General features: G+C 52.7%; 1 protein-coding gene across 1 annotated transcript; it reads left to right on the top strand.

Moving 5' to 3' along the window:
• The first annotated feature begins 1707 nt into the window (after positions 1–1707).
• On the top strand, positions 1708–16319 carry CYP2S1 (cytochrome P450 family 2 subfamily S member 1). The gene is made up of 9 exons (XM_020900339.2): positions 1708–1890; positions 3140–3305; positions 5577–5726; positions 6506–6666; positions 6809–6988; positions 9318–9459; positions 10909–11096; positions 14742–14883; positions 14977–16319. Exons 1-9 carry the CDS (start codon positions 1708–1710, stop codon positions 15156–15158), a joined length of 1494 nt encoding a protein of 497 aa, XP_020755998.2. The 3' UTR covers positions 15159–16319.
• Positions 16320–16991: the final 672 nt, after the last annotated feature.

The raw sequence follows: 16991 nt of genomic DNA, 5'->3' as shown, positions 1-16991 counted from the left end.
GGTGTACAGCAGTGATTCAGTTACACATGTCCATTTACATACATATATATGTGTATAATTAATATACATAGATATACATGTGTCTATATATACACATATATATTTATATATACATTACATATGTGTATATATGTGTATAATATATATAGGTACACATGTATATATATTTCCTTTTTCAGATTATTTTCCATTACAGCTTATTACAAGATATTGAGTATAGCTCCCAGTGATATACAGTAGGTCCCTGTTGATTACCTATTTTATATATATAAATATATACACATATATATATATGTGTATATGTGACTTGCTTCTTGGCAGGAAAGCTATGACAAACCTAGACAGTGTGTTGAAAAACAGAGACTTTACTCTGCCAACAAAGGTCCATGTAGTCCAGGCTATGATCTTCCCAGTGGTCACATATGGTTGTGACAGCTGGACTGTAAAGAAGGCAGAGAGTCGAAGAATTGATGCTTTCCAACTATGGTGTTGGAGAAGACTCCTTCGAGTCCCTTGAACAGCAAGGAGATCAAACCAGTCAATCCTAAAGGAAACCAACCCTGAATATTCATTGGAAGGACTGATGCTGAAGCTAAAGCTTCAAAACTTTGGCCATCTGATGCAGAGCCAACTCATTAGAAAAGACCCTGATGCTGGGAAAGACTGAAGGCAGGAGGAGAAGCTGGAGCAGGGGATGAGATGGTTAGATAGCATCAGCGACTCAATGGACATGATTTTGAGCAAATTCCAGACGTGCTGCAGTCCCTGAGGTCACAAAGAGTTGGACCCGACTTATGGCTTGAACAACAACATATATATAAGTACATATATATTGTGTCGGGGGGAGTGGGTGGGTGCTGTGCTGTCTTAGCCGCTCAGTTGTGTCCGACTCTTTGCAACCCTTTGGGCTGTAGCCCATCAGGCTCCTCTGTCCATGGGATTTCCCAGGCAAGACTACTGGAGTGTGTTGCCATGCCCTCCTCCCGACCCAGGGGTCGAACCCAGGTCTCCCTGAGCTCTCCTTGCAGGCGGAATATTTACTGGCTGTGCCACCAGGGAAGCCCAAATATATATGTACACGTGTATTTTTTTTTTCTTTTTCAGATTCCTTTCCATTACAGGTTATTAAAAGATACTGAGCATAGTTGCCTGTGCTATACAGTAGGTCCTTGTTGATTATGTATTTATACATTGTTAAAGGTCCCGTCCCCTCTCCTGGTTCATGGTGAAGATGTAAGATGCTGGAGGAAACCGGCCCAGACCCACCACACACGCCCGCACACGAGCACACACACCCAGATTACAGTGAGGAAGGAGGCAGGAGCTGGGGAGGGCGGCGTGGGGTCGCCGCCAGGCACTGGGGTGTGGCCTCCAGGAGGCGGCCAAAGTCTCCGGCTTGCATGTTCCTCCCGTGGGTCCACGCCCTACCTGGGGCGCGGGGAGCGGTCTCCGCCACCTCGAACCTGGGGGGCCTGGGAGACTACCGTTGGGGAGTGTGTGTCCCCGACACCAGGCGGCGGCGGTCGTCTGGGAGAAAGAAATCCGGCGGCGAGGAGAGAAGCCCGCCCGCACTCAACGGGAGAGTCTCCGGCCCCGCCTCTCTCGGCTGGATTCCAGCGGGGAAGGAGGGAGCCGCCCCGCACCCGCCCCCGACGGGCCAGGCCGCGTGGGGCGTCTGAGAACCGGAGAAGCCGCCGACCTGCAGAGATGGAGGCGGCGGGCACCTGGGCGCTGCTGCTGCTGCTGCTGCTGCTGCTGCTCCTGGTGGTGACGCTGGTGCTGCCTGCGACCCGGGCCCGAGGCCACCTGCCCCCGGGGCCCACGCCGCTGCCGCTGCTGGGCAACCTCCTGCAGCTCCGGCCGGGGGAGCTCTACCTGGGGCTCCTGCGGGTGAGCGGCCGCGCGGAGGTCCCGGCTAGAGGAGAAGGGGTGGGAGGGGTGCCAGGAGACGCGAGGGGACCCCAAGACGGGAGACCACGCAGAGAGGCCCTCGGGTATCCTAGAGGATACAGGCGAAGGGGCTACGGATGCCCCGGGATGGGGTGGGCGTAGGGGTCCCGGGCTGAGAGAGTTGAGGGAGTGATGGTGAGAAAGGAGGCTAGGGTGGGGTTGGCGCTAGGAGAGGCAGAGAATCCTGGAGAGGGTGTGAGGGGTCGGAAGCAGGGTCCAGAGTGGCAGGGGTCCCGGGTTAGAGAGACTGGGAAGATCCTAGGAAGGTTGGAGCGGGGTGCAGGGAACCGGAGCTGAAACAAGAGTCCTCAAGCAGAAGAGACCGTGGTGGCTTGTCCCACTGGGAGAGGTAGCGGGGAGATACAGGTGAGTCTCCTGAGGAGGGAGCAGAGGGTAAAAAGAAGGTGTTCCACCCCACCCCACCCCACCCCACCCCACCCACACCGCCCCTCACGCCGGGGAGTTGGAGGTGGAGGCCGAGGCTGGAGGATTCCAGGAATCTGTCTGCCCAGACTGATGGGGATACGGGCCTGGGGGCGGGGTACGTGGAACTCAGCTAGGAGGGAGCCGGAAGCTCCTGGGAAGGAGAAAAGAGGGAGAGAAAGAAGGCTGAAGTGGCCCCAACCTTTTCAGGGTCGGGGGGAAGTGAAGAAAGGCCAGAGGTTCCCCATTCTGGGGTCCTCCATAGAAGGCAAGGTGGGTAGCGGTCTTGTTTGGAAAGAGATAGTGCTGGTGCTTGGTGATATCTGCTCCCAGAATTTGAGGATTTAGCAGTGACTCAAAGGGGTGGTTAGTTTTTTGGTGGGGGGGTGGGGATTAAGGAAACTCACCGTTATCATCCCGTGCCCATTTTTGCTGCTATATGTCTGAGTTGTGGGAGTAATGGTGGGTCTTAGGTCGTCCTGGCATCAGAAGTTAGGGCTCTGCAGGGTAAGGGGATGGGGCCCAGAGCGTGTGTTGGGTGACGGAGTTGGAGAAGGAGAGCTTTTGGGGGCAGGGGCCTGGGGGCCTGGTACAAAACAAGAACTGGATCTCCCAAAGGGACTATTTCCATTTGCGGTGAGGCAGAAGCAGAAGGGGTCCTCCTAGGTGATTCATCCAGAGACAAGGGGCCACGATGGAGACACATAGACTTTGAGAGGCAGCAGCCTGCCCCCCATCACTCACACGTCTTGCTCCCTGCTCCCAGCTGAGTAAGAAGTACGGACCGGTGTTCACCGTGTACCTGGGACCCTGGCGGCGCGTGGTGGTCCTGGTCGGGCACGAGGCTGTGCAGGAGGCCCTGGGAGGCCAGGCCGAGGAGTTCAGCGGGCGGGGGATGGTGGCAACGCTGGATGGGACCTTCAATAGCCACGGTGAGTCACAAGGGGAGCTGGAGGCTGCTGGGTCCCTTCACTCAGAGCCTGCCACCATTTATTGGCCTGTGACCTTCTGTGCATGGTTCAGGGTCTCTGGGCCTCTGTTTCCTCATTTGTAAAATGGGATGATAACAGTGCCTGTTACCTAAAGGTACTGAAGGTTGCTCAAAATCAGCACTCATTAGTTATCTGGTTGTAATAGAGTTATTACTGCTCCAGGGGAAGCCACAGGGTTGGAAGGAAAAGGGAGAGCGTTTGAGACACTGGGAGTTAGTGGGCAAACACTCAAAATGTACAAACGAGTCTCTGTGTTAAGATTGAAAGCAGGAGGCCAGTGCTGGGTGCTCCAGGGAACACAGCAGTGAATAAACAGCCTCAGCCCTGCTCTCCCAGAGCACACAGGTCAGGAGACAGACCTGTCACCAGATAGTGACAGTCCAGACAGGTCAGGGCTGGCCTGCGGGAAGCCCTGGGACTGGTGGAATTGGAGGAGGTGCCTGGCCCAGCCTCTCCAGGAGGTCTTCCTGAAAGACGGGGAGTCTGAGCTGAGACTCATAGGATTAGGGGAACGGTTTTCCAGGCAGAGCGACCAGCACCTATAAAAGCACAGGGGTGAGATAAGCAAGCATTCATCAACTGACAAATTTTAATTACACCTGGCTGGGTACTGGGAACACAGCAGTAACAAATGTAATGACATGTTTTACTGTGGGAGTGATGAGCGGTGTGAGAAGACAATGGAGGGAGAGACTAGATTTCTAAAGCCAGGTGGCACTAGTGGTAAAGAACCCCCCTGCCAATACAGGAGACACCAGAGACTCGAGTTCGACTCCTGGGTTGGGAAGATGCCCTGGTGGAGGAAATGGCAACCCAGTATTCTTGCCTGGAAAATTTCATGGACAGAGGAGCCTGTAGGGCTACAGTCCATGGGGTTGCAAAGAGTCAAACATGACTGAGCATGCATGCACACTCCTGAAAGCAGGACAGAGGGGGCCTTTACTGGCCACAGGAGCAGAGGGAGTTGAGGGGAGAATGGAAGCAATCAGGGGAGGCTTCCTAAAACAGGTGACATTTAAGCTGAGACCTCAAGGCTGAGTGGAGTTAGTTCGGTGAGGAGGAAGAGGTGAGTGGTCCAGGCAGAGGGAACAGCAGGGTCAGAGGCAGAGGGGACATGCTGACACCTTTGAGGAAGTGAGAAAAGGCATGAGGAACAAAGCTGGAGAAGTCTGCAGAGCCTGATCATGCAGAGCCTGAGTCAAGCCAGACTGGGTTTTCCTGGAAAAGAGTAGAGTCAGAGTTAGAAATGTCCTCTGGTTCCTGTGTGGGAGTCCAGAGAGGGGCTTGGGCTGGACCAGGGCTGGGGCCATGGAGTGGGGAGGGGAAGTGATCGGGAGAGGAATGCAGGACTCTGGGCAGGGAATGGGATGCTCGGTGGTTGAGCCAAGGAGAGATGCTGAGGCCAGTGTGGGGCCCTAGTGGAGGGATGGGTGGGCAGGGGACATCCAGAAGGAGGCATCCAGGAGGCCACCGTGGGCTGGCATTCTACAAGTGGAAACAGCTCAGAACAGGGAAGGGTCTGTCCAAAGCAAATCTCTTGGATAAAGAAGAAAACAGTGCAATTCCTTCCTCCTCCTTCCCTGTTTGGGGGATTGGGGCCTGGGACCCAATGTGTGCATGCATGCTAAGTCGCTTCAGTCATGTCCCACTCTTTGGAACCCTATAGACTGTAGCCCGCCAGGCTCCTCTGTCCTCTGTCCATGGGATTCTCCAGGAAAGAATACTGGAGTGAATTGCCATTTTCTTCTCCAGGGAATCTTCCCAACCCAGGGATCGAACCCGCCTCTCTTATATGTCCTGGATTAGCAGACAGGTTCTTTACCGCTAGGGCCAGCTGAGAAGACCTACATAAATGTTAGGATGGATGGATAGAAGGGTGGGAGGGAGGGAGAAAGAGGAAGAGGAAGGAAGGATAAATGGGAGGGTGGGTGAATAGAGGAATAAAAAGATGGATAGACAGAAAAAAGGAAGACATCTTCATTCCCCTTGGTGAATTATCCAGACACGAGGAGTCTGGATAATCCTCATTAATGATTCCCCAGGAGGTCAGCCTCTGACGCAAGGTTAGGCACTGATGGAGCACCTCCTGAGTCCTCCTGCCTGGACTAGGCTCATATGGACTCAGGACAGGGCACCTCCCTGGGAGGAAGGGAGGAGTCCTGGGGATCAGGGGGAGGGCCGGTCCCTCCTTGAGCCTAGCCCTCTGTGCAGGCGTGTTCTTCTCCAATGGGGAGCGATGGAGGCAGCTGAGGAAGTTCACCACACTGGCCCTGCGGGACCTGGGCGTGGGGAAGCGAAAAGGCGAGGAGCTGATCCAGGCGGAGGCCCGATGTCTGGTGGAGGCGCTCCAGGGGACAAAAGGTCAGCAGGGTGGCCTGCCTATAGCACGAACTTCTTCCCTCGGGGGCCAGGCTGGGGACTCTCTTTACTTCACCTCTTTCTTCCTCCACCTTCCGTCCGCCCTGCTGTCTCCCTGAGGGCCTGTGTCCCTGGTACTGTCACATCACTCTTTCTGCCTCTTCTTTTCCTCTGTGCGTGCTCAGTCGCTCAATCATGTTGGACTCTTTGTGACCCCATGGACTATAGCCCAGCAGACTCCTCCATCCATGGGATTCTCCAGGCAAGAATACTGGAGCAGTTTGCCATGTCCTCCTCTAATAGATCTTCCCGACCCAAGGATCAAACCCGCATCTCCTTCATCTCCTGCCCTGGCAGGTGGATTCTTTACCGCTGGGCCGCCTTTCTCTGTTTTTGTTATTCTCTCCTGTAAGTCTATCTCTCTCTAACTCTCTCTCTCTTTTTCCCCCTGGCCAAGCCAAGCCGAGTGGCACATGGGATCTAGTTCTCTGATCAGGGATTGAACCCTCGCCCCCTGCAGTGAGAGTGCAGAATCTCAGCCACTGGACCCCCAGGGAAGACCCCAAGTCTAACTCCCTTTCCCAGTCTATCTCTCTCAGCATCTCTCACCGACTCTGTCTCCCTGTCTCTCTCTATCTCATTCTGCTGTCTCTGTCTCACTCTGGGCCTGTCTCTTCCCGGTGGTGGCGGGCCCCTCTTCCATCGCTGTGGACCAGCTCTGCCCAAGTCAGTTCCACTCTGCCTATCTCCATCACAGCCTCCCCGCTGTCCCCCCTTCCCAGGACGGCCGTTTGACCCCTCCCTGCTGCTGGCCCAGGCCAGCTGCAACATCATCTGCTCCCTCGTCTTCGACCTCCGCCTCCCCTACGACAATGAGGAGTTCCAGGCCGTGGTCGGGGCGGCTGGCGGCATCGCCATGGGGGTCAGCTCCCCGTGGGGCCAGGTAAGTGACTGGGACCCCTCTCTGGCCACCTTCCCCAAAGGCTCCTGCCCGCCTCTTCCAGGTAACCCCAGAGCGCCCTGTCCGCCTGCCCCTCCGCCCTGGTGCAGGGCCCCCGTGAAAACGGCTGTCGTTCTCCCCACAGACCTACGAGATGTTCTCCCGGTTCCTACAGCGCCTCCCAGGCCCCCACACGCAGCTCCTCGGCCACTTGGGTACCGTGGCCGCCTTTGCCACCCAGCAGGTGCGACAGCATGAGGGGAGCCTGGGCACCTCAGGCCCCGAGCGCGATCTCGTGGACGCCTTCCTGCTGAAGATGGCAAAGGTGGGGAAGGTTAGGGTTGGGGGGGCCTCCTGGCCAACCCCCACCCGGGTGGTGTAGCTGGGACGCTCTGGCACCCTCCCTCTTTCTCCCTGCACGTCCCTCTGTGAAGGCGGGTCTGAGTCCCTTGCATCTTCTCCTCCCTCCAGCCTCAGCCCCCTGCCCAAGCCTCAAGCGCCCTGCCCTGCTGCTGTCAACCCTCACTGTCACTTCCCCCCACCCACACGGGACAGTTCCTATCAATTACGATGGCTTACTTACAAAACCTTGCAATAGCAAACTACACTAATAAAGTCCTCTTTATTAATTATGTGAGAACAACTAGCATATGGGAAAATTTGCATTACGATGACTCCTGTGGAAAGAACTACTTTTTAACTGTACACACTTTGCAAGTAGGGGAGATACTCAGAGCCACAGTCTTTGAATACATGCAGCCACCCTGCTTATGGACAGAGAGGAATTCTTTTCTTAATTCTGTGGCCTACCTTTTTTTTTTTTTTGGCCATGCCGCATGGTCTGTGGGATCTTAGTTCTTGACCGGGAATTGAACCGAGGCCCTCAGCAGTGAAAGTATGGAGCCCTAACCACTGAACTGCCAGGGAATTCCCATTTCCTTTCATTTTTTTAATTAAAAAGATTTAATTATATTTGAGATGAACAGATACTGCTGTATATAAAATGGATTAACAAGGACCTACTGTATAGTACAGGGAAGTATATTTAATGTCTTGTAATAACCTATAATGGAAGGGTTTGAAAAAGAATATATATAGTATGATTCAGTTATATATAACTGAATCTCTATACATTCTGTATACAATCTGTATAACTCTGCTGTATACTGGAAGCATACATCAACTAGACTTCTGCAAAAAATTAAAATGTAAAAAATTTGGAAATTCTCTGGTGGTCCAGCTGTTGGGACTCCATGCTTTTGCTGCCAAGGGCCTGGGTTCGCTTCCTGGTCAGGGAACTAGGAGCCCACAAACTGTGTGGCATGGTCAAAAAAAAAAAGGAAGTATACAGTTTAGTAGTGTTCGATATTATGTCATCACCACCCATCGCCAAAACTCTTTTCAACCAGTAAAACTGAAATTCTGTACTCATTAAAAGACAGCTCCTCCTTCTTCCCTCCCCCAGCCCCCAGCCACCCCCTTCTACATTTTGTCTCTATGAATTTGACTACTCTAGGCACCTCGTGTGTGTGTGTGTTAGTAGCTAAGTTGTGTCCGACTCCTGACCCCATGGACTATAGCCTGCAGGGCTCCTCTTTCCATGCAGTTCTCCAGGCAGAAATACTGGAGTGGGTAGCTATTCCCTTCTCCAGGGGATCTTCCTGACCCAGGGGTTGAACCCAGGTCTCCCACATTGCAGGCAGATGCTTTACCATCTGAGCCACCAGTATTTGTCCTTTTGTGGCTTATCTCACTTAGCATAATGTCCTCAGGATTCATTATTGCTGTACCTCATGACAAGATTTCCCTCCTTATTAAGCCTGAATTGTATGAATATCGCACATTTTCTTTACCCATTCATCCATCAGTGGACACTTCGATTACTTCCACCTTTTGGCTACTGTGAATAATGCTGCAATGAACATGGGTGTACAAATGGCCTTCGAGATCCTACTTTCTATTTTTCTTCCTGCTTTCTCTCTTTTCAATAAATCCCCAGAAGTGGAATTGCTAGATCACACGGTAATTCTGTTTGTAGCTTTTGAGGTACAGCAGTCTATACCATTTACCGTAATAGCTGCACCCTGCTTTTTTTTTTTTCCGGCTGCGCTCGGTCTTCACTGCTGCACTTGAGCTTTCTCTAGTTGCGGTGTGCAGGGGCTACCTTTCTTTGTGGAACACGGGCTTCTCATCGCGGTGGCTTCTCTTGTTGCAGAGCATGGGCTTTAGGAGTGTGGGCTCAGGAGTTGTTGCAAACAGACTGAGTTACTCTGCAGCATGTGGCATCTTCCCAGACCAGGGATCAAACCCGTGTCCGCTGCGTTGACAGTCAGATTCTTAACCACTGGGCCACCAGGGAAGTCCCAACTGCACCCTTTCATATGTTCCCTTGGTGATAGGGTTTCCAGTTTCTCCACATCCTCATCAACACTTGTCATTTTCTGTTTGGGTTTTTTTTTATCGTAGCCACTCTTTCATTTTTAAATCATTTCAAGCCAACAGAACTAATGTCAAGACCCAACTTGCCCATACATTTTATTTAAACTCCCTGACAAAGCTTTTAACTTGCTGCACTATACCCTGAACGTGGCTGTGCTGGGTCTCTACTGCCTGCAGCCTGTGTTGTCTGAGTTCTTCTGCTTGGTTTCTCCCAGGAGAAGCAAGACCCAAACACAGAATTCACCGATGAGAACCTGCTGATGACGGTCGTGTATCTGCTCTTTGCCGGGACAGTGACCGTCAGCACCACGATCCGATACACCCTGCTGCTCCTGCTGAAATACCCTCAGGTCCAAGGTAGGAGCCTTCTCCACCAGCCGGGCCCTGGGAACAGGAGGGAGGGCTCGAGAAGGAGAATGTTCAAGAGAATGGGCAGTCTGAGCCAGGGCATGGAGATGAGAATGAGCCCAGACATCCAGGGTGTCTGAAGAGTAGGAAGTTTGGGGACTGCTGGCTGCAGCTTGAGGCACGGTGAAATGAGAAAGGAGGCAGGAGATGTCTCCGGCCTTGCTCTCTTGCTGGTACATTGTATGCCTGACCCTGAGCAATGGGGAGCCATGGAGGGCTGTTGAGCAGGGGAAGGCAAAGTTAAATTAGCATTTTAGAAAAATGTTTTGGTGTGTCCTGAAGTTGGTTGTAGAGTGTGAAAGAGGATGCCAGGAGGACAGGGTGGAGCCAGGGCAGGGACCTGGGTGGGAGAGAACAGGGCTGGGCCAGGCTGTGAGGAGGGAAGAGCGGGCCTGGTAGGCAGGTGGTAGAGGATGACAAGGCAGGGAGGCGTCCGGGGACAGGCCCCCGGCTGTGGCCAGGGGATGGGGGAGCCGTGAGGCCACCCTGAGATGGGGGCAGAAAGATGAGGAGCTATTTCAGGGGAGACGCTGAGGCCGTGCGTGCGTGCTCAATTGCTCAGTCGTGCCCAACTCTTTGCAGACTAGCCCGCCAGGCTCCTCTGTCCATGGAATTTCCCAGGCAAGAATACCGGAGCAGGTTGCCATTTCTTCTTCCAGGGGATCTTCCCAACACAGGGGCTGAACTTGAGTCTCCTACATTGGCAGGCGGGTTCTTTACCGCCGAGCCACTGGGGAAGCCCCATTTGGAGACAGTCTGAGAGTGAGGAGCCTGGAACCACCACGGGGAGGCATCCAACCCGGGTCAGAACTGGAGATAAAAAACAAACCGGGGTTATCAGAGCACAGGCAAGACCTGAAGCTGTGTTGGTGACGGAAGGCTGGGAATGTGCCCCAAGGCACTGCAGGGTCATTTCAGGGTCAGGCCACCCCATCAAATGCCATCGATCCTGTGGGATGGTATGACAGGGAAGCTGGAACCTGGTGGCCTTGGTGGAATGGAGTCAGCTGCGATTTCAGCTCACCAGGCCTCAGTGTCCTTATCTGGGAAATGGGGCTATGTAATGGCTCCACCACCACCACAGGATTGCTGCAGGAACTGGAGGAAGAGAGACCTGATGCCCAGCACACAGGACAGAGGACTCTCCCTCCCTGCCCGCCAGCCTCACCCCTAACCATAGCTGATCAAACAGATGGGAGTTCCCTGGTGGTCCAGTGGTTAGGATGCCATGCTTTCACTGCCAAGGGCTCGGCTTCAATCCCTGGTCAGGAAACTGAGATTCGGGCAGCACAGCTAAATAAATAAATAAATGTTTTAAAAAGAAGGTGAGACGTCCAAGGGGAGATCACAGGACCCCACCCAGCCTTTGACCTCCAACTCTCCTCTTCTTGCGTGCAGAGCGAGTGCAGAAGGAGCTGATGCGAGAGCTGGGGGCCGGCCAGGGGCCAAGCCTGGGGGACCGAGCCCGCCTCCCCTACACTGATGCAGTTCTGCATGAGGCGCAGCGGCTGCTGGCACTGGTACCCATGGGAATACCCCGAGCCCTCACCAAGACCACCCGCTTCCGGGGGTACACCCTGCCACAGGTAGGTTTTCCGGTCAGCTAGACCCAGCGGCTTTCTCTCCCCTGAGCCTTGGGTCCGAGTCCCTTGCTGTCTTTGTCTTTGGATCTTGGTCTTTTTTTCTGTGTCTTCATCTTCCTCCTCTCTCTCTCTCATCTCTGGGTGACATCTTCTTCTCTTTTTCTGTCCTTGTCTCTGCCCCTCTGTTTCCTTCTGTGTACATTTGCTCTTGCATTTTGACGCTGTCTCTGAGCCTGCTTGCCCATGTGTCCAATGGATCTTAATTCTTTGCTGTTGGTCGAGTCCGACTTTGCGACCCCACAAACTGCAGCGCACCAGGCTCCTCTGTGCCCCGCTATTCTGCCTCCTTCCAGCTGTGGCTGAGAGAATCAGATAAGGTGACAGGCAGGGAAGCAAGTTGAGAATTGAGGGCCAACGGAGGCCTCTCCCTTCCCCCCTCCCCCCATTCCCCTCCTCCCTGCTAACGCAATCAGGCTCTCCTTCCCTCCGCACCTACACACTCAGTTCCTGCCCCTTCATTCGAGAGCAACTCACAACTAGCACCACCAGGGGGCGACATCTCCCTGGAAACCGCAAGTGCCTTTCTGGCAAGCTGCTCCTTGAGTTGGTTGTAGAATCCAACTCAAAGCAGTTAGAATCCAGTCCTGCTGTTTTCTAGCTGAGACCTGGAGCAAATCACTTCGCCCTCTGAACCTCCATCTACTTCTCTACTAAATCGGAAACAATAATATTATCAATTTGAAATTGTAAGGAATCTGTGAAATGAGGCTTGTGAAACACCAAATGAGGGACTTTCCCAGTGGTCCAGTGGTTAAGGCCCCTAAGCTTCCAATGCCGGGGGCACAGGTTCAATCCCTGGTAGGGGAAGTAAGGTCCCGCATGCCACATGGCATGGCCAAAAAGAAAAACACCGGAACACCAAATGAGCTGTGCAGGAAGCAGGGCTCCTGCATACCCCACAGCAGCAACTATTGCTAAAGCAATGACCATTGCAACTACAACTACGATAATGGCAACAGCATTTACAGGCATCGGTGATCAAGGATCTGCTCTGTGCCAGACATTATTCTAAATGTTTTGTACATATTACCTTATTATATTTGCACATATTACATTATTTAACCTTCAGAGCAACACTATAGCTTTATCATGCTCACTTTATAGATGAGGAAACAGCCTTGAGAGGTTAGATTTGCCGAGCTCACCCAGCCTATGAGCAATAGGGGTAGGATTTAAGCCCAAAGCCTATGCTTTAACCATTGCTATCTGTCTTTCTCTTCTTTTTTTTTTTATCTCTTTTTTGAACAGCGATAGTATGACCTTCTCCTCAGTGCTCACTCAGCCTTCCCAATTCAGAGCCGCATTAGCGAGTGTCCCTAATAAAGGAGGTCCCTCACCCCCTCCTCAAATTCTCGACCATCATTCACCCTCCACCATAGTCCTGGGAACATGGGGACTCTGATCTCAGTTGAAGGGGCTGCCCCTATCCCCAAACCCGAGTCGGGGAAGCCTTCACGGACAGCCCTCACCCACCCACCCTTCACCTCCAGAAGACCACAGAGGCAGAAAGCTGGACTCTGAGTTAAGTGGCTTAGGACAGCCACAGCTTAATCACAGCGTACCCTCAAGGTATAATAACAAATGTGAAAATAATAAGCTCTGTTATTGCCATGTCCAGATGTTGCCTCGAGCAAGTTGCTTAAGATCTCTGAGCCTTTGTTTTCCCATCTTTTTTTTTTTTGGCTGCGCAACTTGCAACTATTAATAGTTCCCTGACTAAGGATCGAACCCACACCCCCTGCAGTTGAAGCACAGAGTCCTAACCATTGAACTGCCAGGGAAGTCCCTCATCTTTAAAATGGAGATCATATTAATAACTATTCCCTGGACTTGTTAAATGAAGAAGGAAATGACAACCCTCTCCAGTACTCTTGCCGGGAAAATCCCATGGACAGAGGAGCCTGGCAGGCTATGGTCCATGGGGTCGCAAAGAGTCAGATACAAGCACTCACACACACCTACAGACTTGTTAAAAAGATTTAGTGAGTTTGTGTATCTTTGTGAGTAAGTATAATATGTGTATATAGTATATATGAGGTAATATATGTAATACTAAATAAGATGCCTGATCTGTAAAAGTACTCAGTAAACATGATGCCGCTATGTTTTGTGGGTCAGTTTCCCCAACACTCCAGACTGCTGCGCTCTGCCCTCAGGAACTGAAAACCTGAGGGGTGAGGGATATTTGTAGTTTGGGGTGTTTTTTATATTTTTTTATGTCCCCACTGTTTTCCAAGAGCTTAGGGGCCAGAATTTTGGAGGGAGGGTGGGGTTGGGGGGCGCTGTACTGGGTCTTTGTTCCGGCACATAGGCTTCTCCAGCCGAGCACAGGCTTAGTTGCCCCTCGGCATGCGGGATCTTCGTTCCCCAACAAGTGTCCCCTGTGTTGGAAGGCAGATTCTTAGCCACTGGGCCACCAGGGGAGTCTGGATATTTGTAGCTTTGTTATGATCTCTCCTGGTGGCTCAGATGGTAAAGAATCTGCCTGCAGTGTGGGAGATCCCTGGGTCAGGAAGATTCGATCCCAGGTTCGATCCCTGGGTCAGGAAGATTCCCTTGGAGTAGGAAACGGCAACCCACTCCTGTATTCTTTTTTTTTTTTCTTTTATTGTTATTAGTTGGAGGCTAATTACTTTACAATATTGTAGTGGTTTTTATCATACACTGACATGAATCAGCCATGGATTTACATGTATTCCATCCTGAACCCCCCTCCCACCTCCCTCTCCACCCGATCCCTCTGGGTCTTCCCAGTGCACCAGCCCTGAGCACTTGTCTCATGCATCCAGCCTGGGCTGGTGATCTGTTTCACCCTTGATAATATACATGTTTCGATGCTGTTCTCTCAAAACATCCCACCCTCACCTTCTCCCACGTAGTCCAAAAGTCTGTTCTGTACATCTATGTCTCTTTTTCTGTTTTGCATATAGGGTTATTGTTACCATCTTTCTAAATTCCATATATATGCATTAGTATACTGTATTGGTCTTTATCTTTCTGGCTTACTTCACTCTGTATAATGGGCTCCAGTTTCATCCATCTCGTTAGGACTGATTCAAACGAATTCTTTTTAATGGCTGAGTAATATTCCATAGTGTATATGTACCAAAGCTTCCTTATCCATTCGTCTGCTGATGGGCATCTAGGTTGCTTCCATGTCCTGGCTATTATAAACAGTGCTGTGATGAACATTGGGGTGCACGTGTCCCTTTCAGATCTGGTTTCCTCGGTGTGTATGCCCAGAAGTGGGATTGCTGGGTCATATGGCAGTTCTAGTTCCAGATTTTTAAGAAATCTCCACACTGTTTTCCATAGCGGCTGTACTAGTTTGCATTCCCATCAACAGTGTAAGAGGGTTCCCTTTTCTCCACACCTTCTCCAGCATTTATTGCTTGTAGACTTTTGGATAGCAGCCATCCTGACTGGCGTGTAGTGGTACCTCATTGTGGCTTTGATTTGCATTTCTCTGATAATGCCACTCCAGTATTCTTGCCTGGAGAATTCCATGGATGGAGGAGCCTGGCGGGCTCCAGTCTATGGAATCCCAAAGAGTGGGACACGGCTGAGAGACTATCACCACCACCACAGGGCACAGAGGTCTTCCCCCTTCTCGGCTCCATCCTGCATGACCCAGCGGTCTTCGAAGAGCCCGAGGAGTTCAACCCAGGCCGATTCCTGGACACGGACGGGAAGTTCAAGAAGCACGAGGCGTTCCTGCCCTTCTCCTTAGGTATCTTCTGGGGCCGCCCCTGCCCACTCACCGGTCCCCGTATGCCTGGCGGGGAGGACGGCTGGCCCAGCGCCACTTCTCTCTTCCCTCCAGGTAAGCGCGTCTGCCTCGGGGAGGGCCTGGCTCGGACCGAACTCTTCCTCCTGTTCACCGCCATCCTGCAGGCCTTCTCGCTGGAGGGCCCGTGCCCGCCGGGCACCCTGAGCCTCCAGCCAGCCATCAGTGGCCTTTTCAACATACCCCAAGCCTTCCAGCTGCAATTCCGGCCCCGCTGACCTGCACCCCACTCCCACCCACTGTGTGGACCAGATGACAGAGGGAGCCTTGGGAGGGTGGCAGCCTCGACGGTGGGCATGGACCCGGCTGTGTCTCCAGAGCCACGCGTCTACACCACAGGCAGCCTCATTCACACCCGAGTAGGTGTATATTCGCACATGTATATTCAGCCTCCACATCCGCAGGGTCATCAGCCCACACAACTACGCACCCAGAGACACCCACGAGAACCACAAGGCAACTGAGCCACACTGCTTTCTATAGACAGAAATTCAGTCTGTCTGAAATCACGACCACGTACCCAGATAACCCACCAACTCAACACACAGCACAACCACCCTGGATTCACAGCCCACACGTGGGCGTTCAGCTGCTGCCTTCACAACTCATGGCAACGGCCACAGTGTTTGTGGCCCATGTGCCCTCTGAATGCATCAAATTTACCGGTGCCACTGTCTCTAGGAGCCTGGAGCAGAGACCCCAGGCTGGGTCATGTCACCACACACATATCCTCAGTGAGGTATGTCCCTCGGTGACCCTACTGCTATCCAGGCATAAGACTGTCACCATCCACAGGCCCCCAACCATTGAACCACACAGCCAGCCCACATGTGTGTGACACCAGCCGAACTGCTGGATATCTCCCCATTAAGACACAACGCAGCCTCGAGGGCCCCAGTTGCGGCCTCCTCTGCACCTTCAGCCCTCAAGGGCATCCCCTTTGCAGGTACCCTGATCCTCAAATGCTCCCAAATACAGACACACCCCAGTGTGCAATTGTGCACACAAGCCTGGGGACCAGGTAAACTTGGGCACACGTGGACCCCCAGGCCAGGGTAGCACACGCGCACACGCACACGCGGCAGCTTATATCAGGGATCGAACCCTTGTCTCTCGGGTCTCCTGCATGGACAGGCAGGCTCTTTGCCACTGAGCCTCCAGGGAAGCCCTAGCCTCCCCTGCTCCCCCACCCCCCTCAGCACACACACTGACCCACCGCCCCGACTCTGCGTCACAGTCCCAGCTAGACCCTGTGGAAAGAGCCAGATTCCAGTTCCCCGTGCCGGGGAAGAGGCCAGGTCTGACATCCTTGCCACTTGGAAGGTCCCCGTTTCGCAATAAAAGTTTGTTTCTGGCCCCAGGGCAGGGCCTAGTCTGAGTGTGACAGTGTCCATCATTGTGAGTAAGGGGTGGGGATGGGGGTCCACCCCTCCCTCGAGGCTAGGCGGGAGCTGAAAAACATGGCCCCCGCCTACCCTGGCTGTTGACATCAGTAGCAGATGTGGAGGTGGTGGGGGAGGGGAGCTGTCCCAGGCCTCACTTCCGGTGAGGCTGGTGGGGGGAGGGGACAGGACTGCAGGCCTGGGGTTGAGGGGGCTTGGGGCGGTGGGGGGACCTCCGTTTGGGACAGCCCGAAGGTGACCGCCCACCATCCTGGGCACCCTCCCAAACTGAAAGCAGATGCTGAAACACAAACCCTACCCTTCACCCTGGCGTCTCCTGCCACCCTTTCCCTCCCTTCACAAGGGAGCCAGAAGCATCTTTTTATTTGTCAACTATCTAGTAAGGAAGTTTTCAAATAAACAGTAGTAGAGAAAATAGGACAGTGGGCCCATGACCTGGCCTCATTCGATAAGCCATCAACTTCCTGCTAATTTTATTTCGTCAACTGTTCTCTTACGATGATTTTAAAGCCAATTTCAGAAAATAATTGAATACACATTCCTAATAGGAAAAGACATTCCCCCTGCCAACATTTTTTTTTTCCATTTCTTATTTTCTTCTATAAAGTCAATATGTTGAACCTGATGATTTTTTTTTCCTTTTAAAAT

The sequence above is a fragment of the Odocoileus virginianus genome, chromosome 20 (assembly GCF_023699985.2).
Source record: "Odocoileus virginianus isolate 20LAN1187 ecotype Illinois chromosome 20, Ovbor_1.2, whole genome shotgun sequence".
Classification (NCBI taxonomy): Eukaryota; Metazoa; Chordata; class Mammalia; order Artiodactyla; family Cervidae; genus Odocoileus; species Odocoileus virginianus.
This window is presented reverse-complemented; position numbering and strand designations above follow the sequence as displayed.